This window comes from Schistocerca cancellata, chromosome 7 (genome assembly GCF_023864275.1).
Source record: "Schistocerca cancellata isolate TAMUIC-IGC-003103 chromosome 7, iqSchCanc2.1, whole genome shotgun sequence".
In the NCBI taxonomy this organism is placed as follows: Eukaryota; Metazoa; Arthropoda; class Insecta; order Orthoptera; family Acrididae; genus Schistocerca; species Schistocerca cancellata.
In genome coordinates, this window is record NC_064632.1 from 610424974 (window position 1) to 610445513 (window position 20540).

At 40.5% G+C, this 20540-nt stretch overlaps 1 protein-coding gene and 1 non-coding gene across 3 annotated transcripts in view; one reads left to right on the forward strand and one right to left on the reverse strand.

Moving 5' to 3' along the window:
- Positions 1 to 20540, reverse strand: part of LOC126091922 (trifunctional enzyme subunit beta, mitochondrial) — a 101993-nt gene that overhangs the window by 46861 nt on the left and 34592 nt on the right. For both annotated transcript variants that reach the window (XM_049907242.1, XM_049907241.1), the window contains exons 5-6: positions 4806 to 4993; positions 4243 to 4417 (exon numbers count right to left, since the gene is read on the reverse strand). In XM_049907242.1, the coding sequence (XP_049763199.1) occupies positions 4243 to 4417; positions 4806 to 4993 (363 nt within the window). The remainder of the gene's footprint in view (positions 1 to 4242; positions 4418 to 4805; positions 4994 to 20540) is intronic.
- Positions 7423 to 7497, forward strand: Trnat-ugu (transfer RNA threonine (anticodon UGU)). The gene has a single exon. It is a non-coding gene; the product is annotated as a tRNA-Thr (tRNA).

A 20540-nucleotide genomic window follows, 5' to 3' on the forward strand; every position in this document is an offset into this window, starting at 1 on the left:
AACGGTTGCCTCATCAGGAAAGAGGGAAGGAGAGGGAAAGACGAAAGGATTTGGGTTTTAAGGGAGAGGGTAAGGAGTCATTCCAATCCCGGGAGCGGAAAGACTTACCTTAGGGGGAAAAAAGGACAGGTATACACTCGCACACACACATATCCATCCGCATATACACAGACACAAGCGGAAGTACAGAGGCAAAGATGATGATGAAAGACAGGTGAGGTATGAGCGGCGGCAAATTGAAATTAGAAATTAGCGGAGATTGAGGCCTGGCGGATAGCGAGAAGAGAGGATATGCTGAAGGGCAAGTTCCCATCTCCGGAGTTCTGACAGGTTGGTGTTAGTGGGAAGTATCCAGATAACCCGGACGGTGTAACACTTTGCCAAGATGTGCTAGCCGTGCACCAAGGCATGTTTAGCCACAGGGTGATCCTCATTACCAACAAACACTGTCTGCCTGTGTCCATTCATGCGAATGGACAGTTTGTTGCTGGTCATTCCCACATAGAAAGCTTCACAGTGTAGGCAAGTCAGTTGGTAAATCACATGGATGCTTTCAAACATGGCTCTGCCTTTGATCGTGTACACCTTCCGGGTTACAGGACTGGAGTAGGTGGTGGTGGGAGGGTGCATGGGACAGGTTTTACACCGGGGGCGGTTACAAGGGTAGGAGCCAGAGGGTAGGGAAGGTGGTTTGGGGATTTCATAGGGATGAACTAAGAGGTTACGAAGGTTAGGTGGACGGCGGAAAGACACTCTTGGTGGAGTGGGGAGGATTTCATTAAGGATGGATCTCATTTCAGGGCAGGATTTGAGGAAGTCTTATCCCTGCTGGAGAGCCACATTCAGAATCTGATCCAGTCCCGGAAAGTATCCTGTCACAAGTGGGGCACTTTTGGGGTTCTTCTGTGGAAGGTTCCGGGTTTGAGGAGATGAAGTGGCTCTGGTTATTTGCTTCTGTACCAGGTCGGGAGGGTAGTTACGGGATGCAAAAGCTGTTTTCAGGTTGTTGGTGTAATGGTTCAAGGATTCCGGACTGGAGCAGATTCGTTTGCCACGAAGACCTAGGCTGTAGGGAAGGGACCGTTTGATGTGGAATGGGTGGCAGCTGTCATAATGGAGGTACTGTTGCTTGCTGGTGGGTTTGATGTGGACGGACGTGTGAAGCTGGCCATTGGACAGGTGGAGGTCAACGTCAAGGAAAGTGGCATGGGATTTGTTTAAATGTAAATTAATGCAGACGAGTAGAAAGACCATCTTATAATGTTTGAATACAGCATTAGTAATGTGCATTGTGACTCATCAATTAAATATCTAGGCGTAACAAAGCGATACGAAATAGGATAAGCACATCAGGAAAAACACGAATTCTTGACTCCGTTTCGTGGGGAGAATTTGTGTAAGCATGTTGTTGTTGTTGTTGTTGTTGTTGTCTACAGTCCTGAGACTGGGTTGATACAGCTCTCCATGCTACTCTATCCTGTGCAAGCTTCATCTCCCAGTACTTACTGCAATCTACATCCTTCTGAATCTGCTAAGTGTATTCATCTCTTGGTCTCCCTCTACGACTTTTACCCTCCACACTGCCCTCCAATATTAAACTGGTGATCCCTTGATGCCTCAGAACATGTCCTACCAACCGATCCCTTCTTTTGAAAGATTCTATTCTCTTCTTGTCCAAAATATCAAAATATTTATCGTCCATGTTTCACTTCCACACATGGCTACACTCCATACAAATACTTTCAGAAACAACTTCCTGACACTTAAATCTATACTCGATGTTAACAAATTTCTCTTCTTCAGAAATGCTTTCCTTGCCACTGCCAGTCTACATTTTATATCCTCTCCACTTCGACCATCAGTTATTTTGCTCCCCAAATACCAAAACTCCTTTACTACTTTAAGTGTCTCATTTTCTAATCTAATTCCCTCAGCATCACCCGACTTAATTCGACTACATTCCATTATCCTCGTTTTGCTTTTGTTGATGTTCATCTTATATCCTCCCTTCAAGACACCATCCATTCCATTCAACTGCTCTTCCAAGTCCTTTGCTGTCTGACAGAATTACAAAGTTATCGGCGAACCTCAAAGTTTTTATTTCTTCTCCATGGATTTTAATACCTTTTCTTTTGTTTCCTTTACTGCTTGCTCGATATACAGATTGAATAACATTGGGGGAGAGGCTACAACCCTGTCTCACTCCCTTCCCAACCATTGCTTCGCTTTCATAACCCTCGACTCTTATAACTGCTATCTGTACAAATCGTAAATAGCCTTTCGCTCCCTGTATTTTACCCCTGCTACCTTCAGAATTTGAAAGAGTATTCCAATCAACATTGTCAAAAGCTTTCTGTAAGTCTACAAATGCTAGAAACGTAGGTTTGCCTTTCCTTAATCTAGCTTCTAAGATAAGTCGTAGGGTCAGTATTGCCTCACTTGTTCCAATATTTTTACGGAATCCAAACTGATCTTCCCCGAGTTTGTCCACTCGTCTAAAGAATTCGCATTAGTATTTTGCAGCTGTGACTTATTAAACTGATAGTTTGGTAATTTTCACATCTGTCAACACCTGCTTTCTTTGGGATTGGAATTATTATATTCTTCTTGAAGTCTGAGGGAATTTCACCTGCCTCATACATCTTGCTCACCAGATGGTAGAGTTTTGTCAGGACTGGCTCTCCCAAGGCTGCCAGTAGTTCTAATGGAATGTTGTCTACTCCCGGGGCCTTGTTTCGACTTAGGTCTTTCAGTGCTCTGTCGAACTCTTCACGCAGTATCATACCTCCTATTTCACCTTCATCTACATCCTCTTCCATTTCCGTAATATTGTTCTCAAATACATTGCCCTTGTATAGACCCTCTATATACTCCTTCCATCCTTCTGCTCTCCCTTCTTTGGTTAGAACTGGGTTTCCATCTGAGCTCTTGATATTCATACAAGTGGTTCTCTTTTCTCCGAAGGTCTCTAATTTTCCTGTAGGCAGTATCTATCTGACCCCTAGTGAGATAAGCCTCTACATCCTTACATCTGTCCTCTAGTCATCTCTGCTTAGCCATTTTGCACTTCCTGTCAATCTCATTTTTTAGACGTTTGTATTCCTTTTTGCCTGCTTCATTTACTGCATTTTTATATTTTCTTCTTTTATCTCCTGTAAGCATAGCTCCTCTATAAAGCAGATAGGGGTATAGCAAGCTAGTGCAAGCCATTCTTGAGTACTGCACATGTGTTTGGGATCCCAGCAGATGTGATTAAAGGAGGACATCATAGCAATCCAGACGCATGATGATAGATTTGTTACTGGTAGGTTCGATCAGCTCGCAAATATTGTGGAAATGCTATGTGAACACAAATGGGAATACCTGGAGGTATTATTGCAGAATTTCTGAGAACCGATATTTGAGGCTTACTGCAGATCAATTCTACTCCCAACAATTATGCCAGAAATTAGGGCTCATACAGAGGCTTCTAGCCAGTCTTTCTCCTCTCTATTTGCGAGTGGAATGGGAAAGGAAATGACTAGTAGTGGTATGTGGTACACTCTGCTAAGTACTATGCGGTGGCTTGCGGAGTAAGTATGTAGCTGTAGATGGGGGACAGAATGATGGAAAAGGCAGCTGCAAGTAGTAGTGGCAACCTCCACAGATGCAGTAGTAATGGACCAAAGAAACCATTTGGTTACAGTATCTACTACAGAAATTAGTTAATATGCCAGTACTCCTTACAGTCAAAATGCTAGAACATCAGAAAGAGGCCTAAAACTAAGTTTATGAAGGGTTTATGAATGATGAAACTTAAAAGCTATATTGATCTTTTGACAAAATCACGGGAACAAGTTTGATTGAAGTTGGTGAACTGCAGATACTGGTATGTTTGGAGTCAAGTAGTAAATTTTAATTTATTATTTTAATGAATTTTACCTTCTCGAAATAAGTGTATTAAATTGAAAAAATTGAGAATTCACCATATTAGTCCAAATGATAGTTTTATGTCCTGAAATATCCTTGCTCTTACAAAAATTGAAAGTATCTGTTACTGAATTTATTGTGTCCCACAAATAAATCAATATAAAATAAAAAATATGTTAGGAAAATTCAGTACCTTTTATACAAACATTCCGTGTAAGCAGTAGTTTTTCTATACAACAAATTGGGGACAACTTAATGTATTTGAAAGTTCCATATCTGCAATGGGGATGAGGCCAAAAAGCTTCATAAACTTTAACAGAGCCCATAATTTACCTTTAACTGGCACTACATCTGTAAAGTAACCCTTCTGCTGAGCTTCATGAGCGAGTTTGTGTGACCGGAGAGCGTAATCATCCTGTTCTTTCCTCGTGACTCCAAATGCAGCTGCCAGCCTGTCACCAGAATGACCCATAGTTTCACCTGATGAGAATTCGGATACAGCTGGCAACTAAGGGAAATTGAATTAAAATCATTTTTCATCATCAGTATTCACACTATACTAACATATATTCAATGTAGTAGAATGCATAGAGGAAACAAGGTACTCTATTTTGCGAAACAACTGTTTGTGTAACCTGATTAAGACACCCCGAAAAAACGTACCTTTCTGAATTAACAGATTTGAACTCTGAACTATATACATTACTGCATAATAATCAGGAATCACTTTATAACAATACACCATCCACCACACAATGTAAAAATGTTTAACTAATTTCAGTAAGTATTAAGATAATTTTCATTACAGTGTAGGTAAAGTATAAGTTCAGAGTTGTGCTGCGAACAGTTTTAACAAAGCTATATGCCTACACTTAAATAACCTATTTAAGACTTACCTCAGGCACAAAGTGACCTGGTCTGATGGATGCCAGAAGCTGTAATTTCTGCGCTAAAGTTTTGGCTTTGTTCGCCCTCAGCATCAGGCTACGCATTTTGCGTGAATGCCTAATGGGTACATCAGACATTGTTTCTACACCACCAGCAACTATTATTTCAAAGGCTCCAGATGCAATTAAACCAATCCCTAAGAGAAAATTCACGCATTTTATTCTGGATGTCCGTTACATTAAGCCTTTAATTGACAATGCATTTTCCAGCATAAATTTATGTCAGCATGCACACTTACAGAATCTTAATGAGTATAACTACTCAATGTATTCTTTATTTCTAAGGCCATCATAAAAAATGGATTACTAATAAATATTTATACCAGTGAAACAAAATCAAGAAAGTTATACATGGTCGATACATAAAGTTACAGGCGTGTGTGGGCGCGGGCGCGCGCGCGCGCCACTTGTAGGGGTATAACTGAACAGTATACATTAAATTTATACTTTGACAAAAAACTAACTTCAGCACACAGAAAATATTTTATTAATTATTAAGTATAATTAATTTAATTACCCTAAAAGGTTAAAAATAAGTAGGGTTATCAATTGTTAAATTCAGATTAACCTACAAGAGAAAACCAAATACACAAAGCTGGACAGATGTTGCTCATAATTTGGATAAAACAAAATTCTATTCTAATTATGTGTAATAATTTATCTTTCAGAGGGTTTAATACAAATACTATAGGCTACGTACAGTAAGTTAATCCCCCCCATGGAAAAACAATAATATAAATCAGCTTACAAATGTCCACTAAACATCCACTTTTTGGTATCCATCAACATGAATAAGAAGCCTGAATAACCACCTTTTGCCACGTAGACTATTACGAGACGTGCAGAAAGAGTGTCAGTAAGTTTGTGGAAGGTACACAGGGATGTAGACCTGTGCCAATTCTAGTGCTGTGGCCAGCTGCGCAAGGTTTCTCAGTTTGTGTGAATAGCCAGATCAAGGTGGCCCCAGAATCTAAATTTGGTTTAAATCTGGGGCATTTGGTGGCCAGGGGCACATGGTAAACTCATTCAGGTGCTCTTTGAACCACGCATGTATGCTGCGAGCAGTGCAACATGTTGCATTGTCCTGCTGGTAGGTGCCATCGTACTGAGGAAAAAAAACTGCACCGTCCCCAAGGACAAACACATACTTGTGTTGATCCATAAAAAGTGATTCACCTGGAAAAGATGTTTAGCCAGCCACTCAGTGGATGTCCACGTGTGGTATTGGTGTGAAATTCTGGCCTTTGTCACCAATGAATAGCAGTCAGCATGGGTGCATGCAGAGGAACATGCAGCGATGTTCACTGGACAATGGTTGAGGAGACACTATCAATAGCCACTTTGCTCACCTGGGTCATCAGCTGCTCAAACAGTTGCATGTCTATTTGTGCAATACATCTCTACAGCCATCATTCACCCCTGTCATCTATGGCCTGTAGTGCACCACAGTTGCTTCAGTGCTGGATTTGGATAGTGCCTTTTGTCACACACAGTAAATTTTAACCATAATGACATGCAAACAGTTCACACACTTAGCCGTTTTGGAAATGCTTCCACCCTTGGCCCGACCGCCAACTGTCATGCTCTTTTGGACATCAGATAAAGGCTGCATTTCCACATTACGGTAACTGCACTGTTTTCCATGTTCCCCAACCCACTTTAGATACCCTCCACTGCTGGTGCTGCCTCATGCCATCTGTGAATGGTTATTGCACACTGATGTCTAACAAAAAAGGTGATAATGCAACTGGACCATGTGTATTTCTCTTATTTTCAAAATACATGACTTTTCCCTTTTACACAGAGTATCTGTAATGTATTACAAAAATAGAAAAATGCTGGTTACACTAAACAATTGTATACAAAAAATCTGCAACAGTGAAAATGATATTTCCTGCTTACTTTTGTACACACTGTTAAGGATTCTTGTCTCAGTTGTCAGTGTTTTCCTCAGTGTCTCTTAGGTTTAAATACAAGTAGAAAAATAATCAGTAGTCTTGAAATGCAAGCAATTTTGAATGGAGAAGAGGAATTAAGATAACTATTATCTGATGGCAAGATTGAGGTTATTATTTCTGAAGGCAGGTAAATACAAACACAAAACGCAATTTTGTTCACCAACTAGCTTGTGAAATTACCATTTCAGATAAAGATTTGGAAAGTAAAACTCAATTCTCTTTGTTAAAATGTAAACATTTCTCAGCTGCCCCTCATTTACATTAATTACACTCAAAAAGCATAGCTCTGCGACTGCACTTGCATCTGCAGAAAACTCATTCCCATAAGAGTTTGGGCAACCTGTCATGAACAGTATTCTGTTCTTTCAAGAACGGTTACTGTCTTCATATATATAGGTAAAGGCTACCCAGCCATTGACCTCTATCTGTGCGAATGCGCACAGGTTGCCCAAACTCTTACGGGAATCGCCAAAGTGTGCGCGAGTAATGAGTGAATGGGCAAATGTCTGTAAGGTACATTACATATGTAGAATTGTGGACAGTTGGGAATGTGAGTCTCACGGGAAGCGTGCAAGGGGTAAGTCCCTGCAGTCGCGCTATTCATCTGTGTCCTCGGTGGCTCAGATGGATAGAGCGTCTGCCATGTAAGCAGGAGATCCCGGGTTCGAGTCCCGGTCGGGACACACATTTTCAGCTGTCCATCGAGGTATATCAACAACACCTGTCGGCAGCTGAGGGTTTCAGTTAGTCATCATTTATTCCATGGAAATTTTGGAATTTTTTAAAAATGCTGTATCTCTGTAATGTAAAGGATGAGCCAGACAATAAGAGATTTTACTTTATTATATGAGCCTCCAACTGGTAACTTCATTTTTCCATTGCGTCCAAGCCACGGCCGGCAGTGTTAGCTGTATGTAAATTCTTTTCTCCCACGGTCTAGTAACAGGAAGTCAGCACCGATGAAGGGCACCTTGTTCACGCGACTCTCTCATGTGCTTACGAGGTAACGCCGCCCCAAGTGTCGCTTAGCAGGCAACTCTCTGGAAAGTTCCATGTCGTCCGCACGGTTTGCTCGGTCCTGAGCAATCAGGGCGGAGGAAGCCGCGTGGAGCGTCGAATATACCCAGCCGCCAGTCGCCGGGCTCGCGCTCTTGTATTCTTGCTCACCTGCAAGTCAGATGCGCGCCCTGTAGCACTGAACATCTCCCGCTTCTCCCGGTGCTGCGGCACGGTGGACTTAGTTTTGGCAGACAACAACTTTCGGTAGCTTCGCGAACGACGTTCGCCAAATTATAAGCTCTGGCTCACCCTCACCTCCCTAGGCCTATGTAGCCCCTTTTCATCATGCTTTAGCCAATAAATGGCCTTTCTCTAAAAATTACCCTATTATTCCACAACACCCACCGCCTGCCCATACGCCCCATCCTGTACAGTAACATTCTACATATTTTGTCAAGAGTTTTTTTATTTGAAAGATAATTGCTTTACAATTGCAATGGTATCCTCCGTTTGGACATAACTGTCCAAGTTCTTTTACTGTCCAGTCTTTAATTTTTTTATAATTTACAGATTTTTTCAAAACTGCCAATCCAGAAAAGTTAGATTTTTCTGCTGATTAGTACCACATACAGTATTCTCTGTAAAGGAGAGCTTCCACTTGTAATTAAGTTGGACAGGTTTTATTTTAAAAAAGCATTTTTTTTAACTTTCAAAGGTAATGTATGTCTTCACTGAAGATGTTTACTTCTACTGTCTTTGTTGCAGTTCTTTCTTTTCACTTTCATTGTTGCAGTTCTTTCTTTTCACTTTCAGTGTTGCAGTTCTTTCTTTTCACTTTCAGTGTTGCAGTTCTTTCTTTTCACTTTCATTGTTGCAGTTCTTTCTTTTCACTTTCATTGTTGCAGTTCTTTCTTTTCACTTTCATTGTTGCAGTTCTTTCTTTTCACTTTCATTGTAGCTTCTTGTCAGTTTCTTTGTCGTAGTTGTTCATCGCAGGTTTCTGAAATTGTATTTTTTCAGTGCTAATTTGTTCACTGAAGAGGCTTCCAACAAATCTGAGACCATCCAGTGAGTTCTGTGTTTTTGTGAGGAATTTGCCAGTCGACACAGTTGCAGTGTGTTTTTTGAAAAGGACTGTTTGAAATGTCTTCTGATGGAGCCACAGCTGACTATCTGCACATCCATGAAAGAGTGATTATGTATAAACAGACTTTGTTCAGGTTGGGAATAAGTTCTCATTTGAAGACTGTTTCAAAGTGAAGATGTTTCCAGTGATGACATTTTGTGTGCTAAATGTTTTGACATAATTACAACAATGATAGTATCTGAACAAGGTGAAGCCTCCCATGGTGCAGATGCAGATTTTGTATCAGTAGAGGCAGAATTAAATACCCTGAATCAGTCAACTACAGAGGTAGGTGTTAGACCTGTTAAGAAACCGTGGTCAGTGTATGTCAAGTCATAAGATACATAAAACAAGAAAGTGCTTATAAATTACTAAAGCTATGGATAAACACATTACAGCAAAACTGACCACTCTCTGAAATAGAAATTCCATCTTCAGAATAAAATGGATCAAAGCAATCTTGCACCTTTTGCCAGGAATTTTTCACAAATATCAATTCAGCTGTTGAATATTGTTTATCCTACAGTAAAAATGTGCAAGCAAGAAATGTGAGGCCTGTAAAAGAAGTCTTTGGAAGACCAGTTCCTATTATGGTCATCCTGTAGAAGCAGCTCGAGTTCAAACAGTGCAGTCATTTTATCTGGAAGATAATTGGGACTGTTCTCACCAGAGTGGCAACAAAAAAGACACTTCAACTGAAACAGTTGGAGGTCAAAAAGTTGTTAAAGTGAAGAGGTACGTGACACAGTATTAAGGAAATTTTTGCAATTTATAAGAGCAACTATACAACTTCACACATTGTAAGATCAAAATTTTATTCACTACAGCCTAAGTGGACAGTTCCATGCCCACCTAGAGATGTCTATGTGTGTACTGCGCAAATTTTGAACTTTGTGTGGTAACTGAAGAACTTATTGGAGCATGTGACACGACACCTTGGTTGGGTGTGTGAAGTCCTCAGTAGTTTGTGACGTAAAGTGAGAGACTTACTTGTTTCAAGAATGTGGTGACTGCCCTGGAAAGGGAGGACTGTCTTTGCAAACACTTGGCCTGGAAGATGTAGCAGATAACTCTGCAGAAATTACATATGCGACATGGAAGGCAGATAAACTAATTAAGAAAACTGTTGCTTTTGACAGTTTCATTGATGAACTTGGTAAACGGTCAATGAAAGCGGTAACACACTGGCATCTGAAGAAATTGCAACAACACATTGCAGAAGTCAAAGGGTGTGTAAGGGCTGAAGAACTATGTTTAGTGCTTCACTGTGACGTTGCTGAGAACTAGTCTGCAATTCTCCTAGAAGTAGTACAAAGGTATCATTGGAGCAATGACCAGATTTCAATTTTTACATGAGTAACATTTTCAAAACAAGACCCCAAGTGTTGCAATTATAAATGACACGGGACATGACTCGGCACATGCTTTGCTAGCATTGCGCAAAATCCGACAAATGCAAACAGGGGCAGAAAAGATAATCATTATTTCTGATGGTGCTTCTAATCATTTTAAAAATCGTTATCAGCTGTTTGAATTCAGTAAGTCACTTGTGCCAACTGACTGGATACACAGTGCCACTGATCACCAGAAGAGGACTTTTGAAGGCGTACGATGCCTGCTGAAGCACCATGTTACAAAACAATCTTTCCAGACCAAATACAGCTGTGATTCAGAATGCTGAGGATTTTATGAGAGTCGTGAAATCTTACACATCCACAGCTCTCATTCTTTTGTCCAAAGAGGAAATTGAATTCCGTGAGCAGTAAAAAGAAGAATGGTCCAAACAAACTACTCCAGTGAAAGGAATTCAGAAGACATTTTTGGACTCAAATTGATGGGCAAACTGGTATTGCACATACTTTAAAAAACAAGAAAGAAGAAATGTTGTTCATTTGGCCAACACCTCTTAGAAACAGCAGGATAATATTCAGATTCACAACCTGAGAAGGGGGAGGACTGTGACGTGTGTATCACTGTGCCTGGTGGATTGCAGAGATTATAGACACCTGTTATGAGTTAAACAAAATTGCAGTAAACTTTACACTACCACATGGACCAGCTGAAGCCCAGCAACAACACCACCAGTGATCACTTCCTATTCACAATGTTTTGAAGATTGTAAGTGCTCCAGTTGCTATTGGTTCAACAGGAAGGTATCACTATATCAAGTAAGATACTAAAGCAATGGAACACATGTTTAGCTCATTTGCTGGTTAAAATTTCAATTGTTTATAAAACCCGTTCAACCCAGAATTGGAAGCTCTCCTTTTGAGGGAATGTAGAACTATCTGGTACTAACCAACAGGGGGGGGGGGGGGGGGGGCGGGGGGAATTCAAAATTTTATGGATTGGCATTTTTGAAAAAAAAATTCCATAAATTATAAAAAGGTTTATAGCACTATAGTAAAAGAACTGACAGATAAGTCCAAATGGAGGATTTCTTTGTAATCATAAAGCAATTATCTTTCAAATAAAAGAAACCCCAACAAAATATCTACAACTGTTCCAGAGATATAGCATTTTAAATTTTTTTCCAAAATTTGCATCTTCAAAATGGTATGCGCAGTGTCATCTTTCAAGGACTGTACCCCTGAGCAGAAATATTTTTTGGAGAAAACAACAAATACTAGCTCCTTACTTAATTCTTCATTTTAACATCCAAGACTATGAAGGTAAGATTTTTTCCTAGCCTGCCTGAATTGATATGGACTAAGCCTACTAAAACTATATAGACACTTTCAGTATTGCGTTAGTGGCATTAGCAGATGCCAATTACCAGTTTCGTATGCAGATGGAGTGCGAGGAAATTTTGAATGGGTGTGTATTTAGTGTACAATCTTCACAAAGCCCTTCAAGCAGGTGAGCTGCACATATCAGGAAGAGCAATGCCCACCCTCTATGAAACTGCTGGTGTGATGCCTATACACTTCAAGAACATTTCCTGTATTCTACCCTGGGGTCATCCCATGTGAAATCAACTAATTCTACTACATGATTTGAACCATCACCTCTCAAGATTTGGAAGAATTTTTTTTTCGGGCAATGTACCCAATAACACTAGTTTAAATTTGAAATTTCAAATTCTTCTGACCTTTGGTTTTTGAGTTTCAAGGGTTTAAAAATTAAAAAAGATCTGTTTTTGATCAATCACTGATTGTTTTAAAATGCTTTAGCACGAAAACTATACAACCTAGAGAGCTCAAACTTCCACCATTGTTTTCCTCTAAAATTTCCCTTCAATTTGATATGTAACACGACTATGCTACCTAAATCTGAAAATTTTAAACTATTCCAAAAAACATTTTTTGAAATTTCCAAAATATGTACCCTCAGATTTTTTTTATAAATTATATGTGTTGTCCAGTCTAACTGACTACATGCATGCAAAATTTCAAGATGAGATCTCAAGGGGTTCTTGTAGAAAATAATATTTTATTGCCTCAATACACACTAGTGAGGTGAAAAGCAGACTATTTCTAGGCTACAGATACTAAGGTAGGCCTATGTAATTCTAACAAACTTCAATTATTATGTTAGCCTTTTTATGCAACATTACCCTCTTATTGTTTGTTCATTCATTAAATGATATAGTGTTTTAATTTAATGTTCATGATTCTTTTAACTATGCATCAGAACGAAGTGAACACATTTTAATTGGTAATATACGTGCTACAAGTTAAAATTTTGAATAAATCCACTCACCTTCATCCTTAGTTGTAAATGGCAGAGATTATCTTTTTCTAGTTTTCCAGTGTTGTTTGTAATCATTTACAACAAGTTCCTTATATTAGAAATTGGCATATAATTAATTTCACTTGGGAAAAAGATTAACTTGATATTTGCATGGATAGAACTGTATTTCTAATACTAATTGTTACAAAGTTAATACACATGGTATTTATACAACTTAGTGTTTGGTAAGGGTAGGTGTAACAATTTAAATGTTGTTTCTTTTATGATCTTTTAAGATATTTTTCCAAAGCAAGAGAAGAAAACTTCATTTCTTTAGCACTTAAAGTGTAGGTTCTTCCCGTAGCTGTTGTTGGATTCGCTGTTTGTAAAAGAGTATTTCCTGGGACATCTAATATATCTCTTGGTTGTGGATAGTAAAAAGACTGGGCTGGACCCTTTGGGTGTAAAAAATTTATATGGTACACGTCATGGTATTTTTCTTCATTGCATCCTAGCCACCAAGAGTCATCATAAGCTACTGTCACAAAACCAGCAGCAGTATTTTCCATATGTGACGGTGTTATTTGGTTCAGTGTTGTCACATATTCCAGAGACTCATCCAGACTAAAATGATAAGGCTTGACAGTAATTTGACTCTCTGTGCAGGGATTATATGAATGAAACTTTTGTGTTCCCACAATCGCTTTTGATTCACTAAACCGAGGAAGTAAGTATGCTTTTGTCAGTTCATAGTCCTCTGTTGCACAATATTCAAAGTCAATGTTTTTTATGTTTTCCATGGTAGATACATAAAGTGATTTGGGTGTTAAGATTTGTTGGTCATATGGCCTTTGTAAGCTGGCTTTAGTAGCTAGCCGCTTAACAGTTCTGCCCAGGCCATCGCATGCACTCTTGCCATGGGATGTTGCAAAGAACTCCCACTCTGCCTCAACTTCAAAATCAGTTTTATGCAAACACAAATTAAGGAAGTTTTTCTTATGTTTATATTGTGCAGCGCTGCAAGGTTTGCTTTATGATTTCTAGCAGTTTTTTCTGGAATACATAGAAAGAGACTTATGTTTCAGGCAATTTGATGTGAAGACATACTGCAGATGTTTTAGTTTTCCCTCCCATTTATATTACATGATGAAAGGATGCAGTGTAGCTTGGGTGGTAGTCTAGTGGAAGGATTGTATTTCATCTTGTACTACTTTTGAAAGAGTAGTTTTCTGCAAAATCACAGTTTACTACTACATGGCCTTCAGTTAAAGTGTCCTTGATTTCGCTGTAGTGTTCTTTCTGCTGACTAGCTATAAATGAATGAGTTTTTACCATCATTAGAGTGTCCAAAAACTCATCCATGAAGTCATCATCAGTACTTTTTACTACAGTTTCCATCAAACACCTATCTACAGTTACCCACTTTTTATAGGTAACTTCATCAATCATATCGTCAGCAAACTTTGCATTCAATAGATCTTTAAGTCTAGAGACACCAGGACATTCTTTACAAATATCCATAAAACATTGCTGCGATGGTGGATTGCACAGCATCTTGACTAGGCAGGAATGATAAGATTTCAAAGCAGTTTTATCTCCATCCAAAACAAAATTTTGTATCTTAGCACCACTCATCATTAGCTTAATGTTTTTGTGTAAGGTGCACACACAACCAGTATGTGTGCCACTTCTTCCATCCAGGATACAGTTCCTTGGTCTTAATTCGCAAAACTTGGAAAATCCAATTTTGTTTGCAGGGATTTTTTCATTAAATAATTTGTATATTTCTTGCAAATTTGCCAACACTAGACTCTCTTGAACATGGATCTTTCCATCTTTATTTCTTATGATCACACAATTTTTTTTTCCCCGGCATCATTCTACTAAAGTCGTCAGAATTGAAGTCTTTTACACAGTCAACAATATTCTCATTTAGAGTTCCTCCAGGTTTAGGATTAGGATTTGACAAAATTCCTTTTTCTTTTACTAACAGTTTCACTGCCATGTAGTTTGTCACTCCAAATTATTCTTCTAGTTTCTGACCACTCCAACTCATAGGTAAGAGACAAAAATCATGTTTTCAGTTTTTTTTGTTTGAGCAAACTTTTCTTTTAACTGTTGAATAATCTCTGATTCATCTTCGGAATGTTCAGTAGTAACTTCTTCAGGGCTTGATAGTCTACAAAAGATTGAGGATCAATAAAAGAATCTTTTACACTTTCGCTACTGCAAAACTTATTCTTCTGTTTTGTTTGTCACTAACCTTTTTCCTACATACATCACATATTTTCATGCCACTAATGATTCCTAAGTCTAGAGAGCACATCCAGTCTGTTACATTTCTTAATGATTGTACATGGACTTTCTTATGTTGTTCTACTTTAAAAGGGTTACAACATTTAGTAGCATCGCCCAATTCTTCTGAGATGCCATTTCTGTAAGGTAACAAAATTCTACTATCAAAAAGTAAATATATATACATACAACTTAAATAGCTACAGTTCTATTATTTGGAACATTCTAGAAAAAATAAATATAGTAAATAATCTTATGATGTTTGATATTTTACCACATACATGGCACAGCGTACACTAAGACTACACCGCTCTATACTAGATAACTTTGACAACTTAACACTAAAAAACAGTACAATGTAGAGCACTCTAAGTTTTTTTCTATGATTATTTCATACACATTTCAATGTAGGATCAAGGGTCCACTTACGGCCACATTAATCACATGTTTTTAGGTTTTATCATGTTTAACATGTAGGAAATGAAAATATAATACTTAACCTTACCTCTCAATAGATTAAGTTTCTTCTGATGCTTTGTACAAAATGTAGAATACAAAAAGCAGACTGTGTGTTGCTTAAAGAAAAACACTACATAACTCAACTTCTGCAACACATATCTTTTCATTAAACGATGACTTCAAACAAGACCAATCAAAGAAATGTTTCTACAGACAACTGAATAGCACATTTCATATTGCTTATTATGATCTATGGTAGGACTGGCTGGTATTCCAAAGGAACTTAAAATTGCACCCGTTACATCAAGGTGGCCATAAGTGGGATAGTGGCCAAACCTAGAGCTAAAATGTAAACTTTCACGGCCGGAAATATCATGTCCATTATAATTATCCGGGCTGTTATGCCGTGGTCGGTTGATGAATGCTGTGGTGATTCCCAACGTTTCGTCTCCGACTGCGGGAGACATCTTCAAGGGGGTCCGTAGCTTGTTGGAAGATCCAACACACACACTGGCTCGCTACTGACTGCCGCTAAATTCCGTGTCCGCGCGCCCCCGCGCCGCGGCGTGACGTCACGTGTTTTGAAAACGTCAGTGCAATTGGCCGCTGTCCGTCGCCGTCGATCGCCGTTGCCATCACCCAGTAGTGGACGAGTGGTACACATCTTCTTTAACACCGGCATCCATATACCGTTTAATTTGACGCCCTCCTCCTTTCTGTTGAAATTATTTGGGTGTTTAGCGATTTCGATCGCCTCCCTGTAGAGCCTTTCGTAATATCCGCTCGTGGCCGCTAGTACTTGCGTCTCCTCGAAACGAATATTGTGGTTCCCTGGCTGGAAAGCATGCTCCGCAACAGCTGATCGTTCTGTTTCTCCTCTTCTACAATTTCCCTTGTGCTCTTCCAAACGTTTAGAAACAGTTCTTTTAGTGGTACCCACATAAACATCACCACAGCTGCATGGGATCCTATACACTCCAGATTTTTCCAATGGTTTGCGAGCGTCCTTGGCAGGCCTAAGGTATTCCTGTATCTTCCTGGTGGGCTTGTAAATTACGGTAATATTCCGCTTCGTCAAGATCCTCCCTATTCTTTCCGTTACATTTTTAACAAATGGCAGGAAAACCTTAGATTTTGCAGTAGCCTGTACGTCAGTATGATTTCTGCGTGGCTGCCTCAACGCACGTTTTATTTCGGCGGACGAATATCCGTTCTTCGTTAGTGCATTGTGGAGATGTTCCATCTCAGCGTCGAGCAACTCAGGTTCACAAATATTTCTAGCTCTGTCCGCTAACGTCTTGATAACACCCCGCTTCTGTTGTGGGTGGTGGTTCGAATCCCGGTGCAAATAACGGTCCGTGTGCGTGGGTTTGCGGTACACTGAGTGGCCCAATCTACCATTTTCGTTTCTAAACACAAGCACATCGAGGAAATGTAGTTTGCCGTCTACCTCCTCTTCCATAGTAAACTGAATTCTTGGGTTTATACTGTTCAGATGTTCGTGGAACCGGCTTAGTTCCTCCCTACCATGTCTCCACAACACAAACGTGTCATCCACGTATCGGAACCATACATTTGGTTTCTTGCTGGCAGTACCTAAGGCCTGTTCTTCGAATTTCTCCATAAAGAAGTTTGCAATTACGGGACTTAGGGGGCTTCCCATAGCCACGCCATCCGTTTGCTCATAAAACTGTTCATTCCACTTGAAGTATGTGGTCGTCAAACAACACTTAAACAGCTCTAAAATATCGGCAGGAAAAATTCGATCCAGCTGTTCCAATACATCATTAAGTGGAACCATGGTAAACAGCGATACCACATCGAAGCTGACCAATATGTCCTCCGGCTGGACCACTATGCCATTCAATCTGCTGATGAAATGTGTCGAATTCTTTATATAAGAGTCCGAACGGCCCACATGTGGTTTTAACAGCGTAGTCAAAAACTTGGCTAACGAGTAGGTGGGCGAACCAATGGCACTTAGTATCGGTCTTAACGGAACATTTTCTTTATGAATTTTGGGCAATCCATAAAGCCTCGGTGGTAGCGCAACCGAATTGCAGAGACCTTTCTGTACACTCTCTTCAATGGAGGACTTTTTTATTAACCGCGACACAGTTCTGAGAACGTTGTTAGTGGGGTCCTTATTCAGCTTCCTATATGCTTGCGGATCCAGTAGATCCGTAATTTTTCTCTGATAGTCGGCCACATCCATAACCACCGTTGCGCTTCCTTTGTCAGCTGGGAGAACCAAAATACTACCGTCGTCATTCAGGAGTTTTAAAGCTCTTCTCTCACCCACAGTTATATTACTTTTCGGCGGTTTTGCATTGGCTAATATTCTCACTGTTTCTATACGGATTTCTTCAGCTGTTACAGAATCTACACTGCGAATTCCTGCTTCTACATTGGCTATAATTTCTTCCGTGGGCACAAAACGCGGACTAACAGCAAAATTTCCTCCCTTGGCAAGCACAGATGTCTCATCGTCAGATAACGAACGTTTGGACAAATTGATAACGGTCCGGGAAACGTCTAAATGCCGAACAGTTTGATTAGGTAGCAAATTATCAAACTTCTTCTTCTGTCTACTAGACGTCGTCAACATACGCTTCCCCATGGTATCATGCAGTAGTCTATCAATTTTATCCCAGTCACCGCTGCACAGTTTATTACTGATCGTAATATGGAGAGACATTAACTTACAGTTTGTGCTTGCCAAGTCCCGTCTGGAGTGTATAGGATCCCATGCAGCTGTGGTGATGTTTATGTGGGTACCACTAAAAGAACTGTTTCTAAACGTTTGGAAGAGCACAAGGGAAATTGTAGAAGAGGAGAAACAGAACGATCAGCTGTTGCGGAGCATGCTTTCCAGCCAGGGAACCACAATATTCGTTTCGAGGAGACGCAAGCACTAGCGGCCACGAGCGGATATTACGAAAGGCTCTACAGGGAGGCGATCGAAATCGCTAAACACCCAAATAATTTCAACAGAAAGGAGGAGGGCGTCAAATTAAACGGTATATGGATGCCGGTGTTAAAGAAGATGTGTACCACTCGTCCACTACTGGGTGATGGCAACGGCGATCGACGGCGACGGACAGCGGCCAATTGCACTGACGTTTTCAAAACACGTGACGTCACGCCGCGGCGCGGGGGCGCGCGGACACGGAATTTAGCGGCAGTCAGTAGCGAGCCAGTGTGTGTGTTGGATCTTCCAACAAGCTACGGACCCCCTTGAAGATGTCTCCCGCAGTCGGAGACGAAACGTTGGGAATCACCACAGCATTCATCAACCGACCACGGCATAACAGCCCGGATAATTATAATGGACATGATATTTCCGGCCGTGAAAGTTTACATTTTAGTATCAGACGCCTCTACGGGGAGGAAATGTCAAGAGAAGTGCGACGCCTGGAAGGACTCCAGAAGAAGAGAGTGCAGCTTTTGTGTTCCCTCACATTCCTGTCCCGTTGCAGAGCCGTCGGCGTTATACCGAAGTTTCTGAAGATAAAGCGACTGTTCTATTCGGGAAAGGCACAACGCATTTTCAAACGGACTGAGGAGGCCTTACTACGAGAGCGCATTCAGCAGACCCGACGGGACTTGGCAAGCACAAACTGTAAGTTAATGTCTCTCCATATTACGATCAGTAATAAACTGTGCAGCGGTGACTGGGATAAAATTGATAGACTACTGCATGATACCATGGGGAAGCGTATGTTGACGACGTCTAGTAGACAGAAGAAGAAGTTTGATAATTTGCTACCTAATCAAACTGTTCGGCATTTAGACGTTTCCCGGACCGTTATCAATTTGTCCAAACGTTCGTTATCTGACGATGAGACATCTGTGCTTGCCAAGGGAGGAAATTTTGCTGTTAGTCCGCGTTTTGTGCCCACGGAAGAAATTATAGCCAATGTAGAAGCAGGAATTCGCAGTGTAGATTCTGTAACAGCTGAAGAAATCCGTATAGAAACAGTGAGAATATTAGCCAATGCAAAACCGCCGAAAAGTAATGTAACTGTGGGTGAGAGAAGAGCTTTAAAACTCCTGAATGACGACGGTAGTATTTTGGTTCTCCCAGCTGACAAAGGAAGCGCAACGGTGGTTATGGATGTGGCCGACTATCAGAGAAAAATTACGGATCTACTGGATCCGCAAGCATATAGGAAGCTGAATAAGGACCCCACTAACAACGTTCTCAGAACTGTGTCGCGGTTAATAAAAAAGTCCTCCATTGAAGAGAGTGTACAGAAAGGTCTCTGCAATTCGGTTGCGCTACCACCGAGGCTTTATGGATTGCCCAAAATTCATAAAGAAAATGTTCCGTTAAGACCGATACTAAGTGCCATTGGTTCGCCCACCTACTCGTTAGCCAAGTTTTTGACTACGCTGTTAAAACCACATGTGGGCCGTTCGGACTCTTATATAAAGAATTCGACACATTTCATCAGCAGATTGAATGGCATAGTGGTCCAGCCGGAGGACATATTGGTCAGCTTCGATGTGGTATCGCTGTTTACCATGGTTCCACTTAATGATGTATTGGAACAGCTGGATCGAATTTTTCCTGCCGATATTTTAGAGCTGTTTAAGTGTTGTTTGACGACCACATACTTCAAGTGGAATGAACAGTTTTATGAGCAAACGGATGGCGTGGCTATGGGAAGCCCCCTAAGTCCCGTAATTGCAAACTTCTTTATGGAGAAATTCGAAGAACAGGCCTTAGGTACTGCCAGCAAGAAACCAAATGTATGGTTCCGATACGTGGATGACACGTTTGTGTTGTGGAGACATGGTAGGGAGGAACTAAGCCGGTTCCACGAACATCTGAACAGTATAAACCCAAGAATTCAGTTTACTATGGAAGAGGAGGTAGACGGCAAACTACATTTCCTCGATGTGCTTGTGTTTAGAAACGAAAATGGTAGATTGGGCCACTCAGTGTACCGCAAACCCACGCACACGGACCGTTATTTGCACCGGGATTCGAACCACCACCCACAACAGAAGCGGGGTGTTATCAAGACGTTAGCGGACAGAGCTAGAAATATTTGTGAACCTGAGTTGCTCGACGCTGAGATGGAACATCTCCACAATGCACTAACGAAGAACGGATATTCGTCCGCCGAAATAAAACGTGCGTTGAGGCAGCCACGCAGAAATCATACT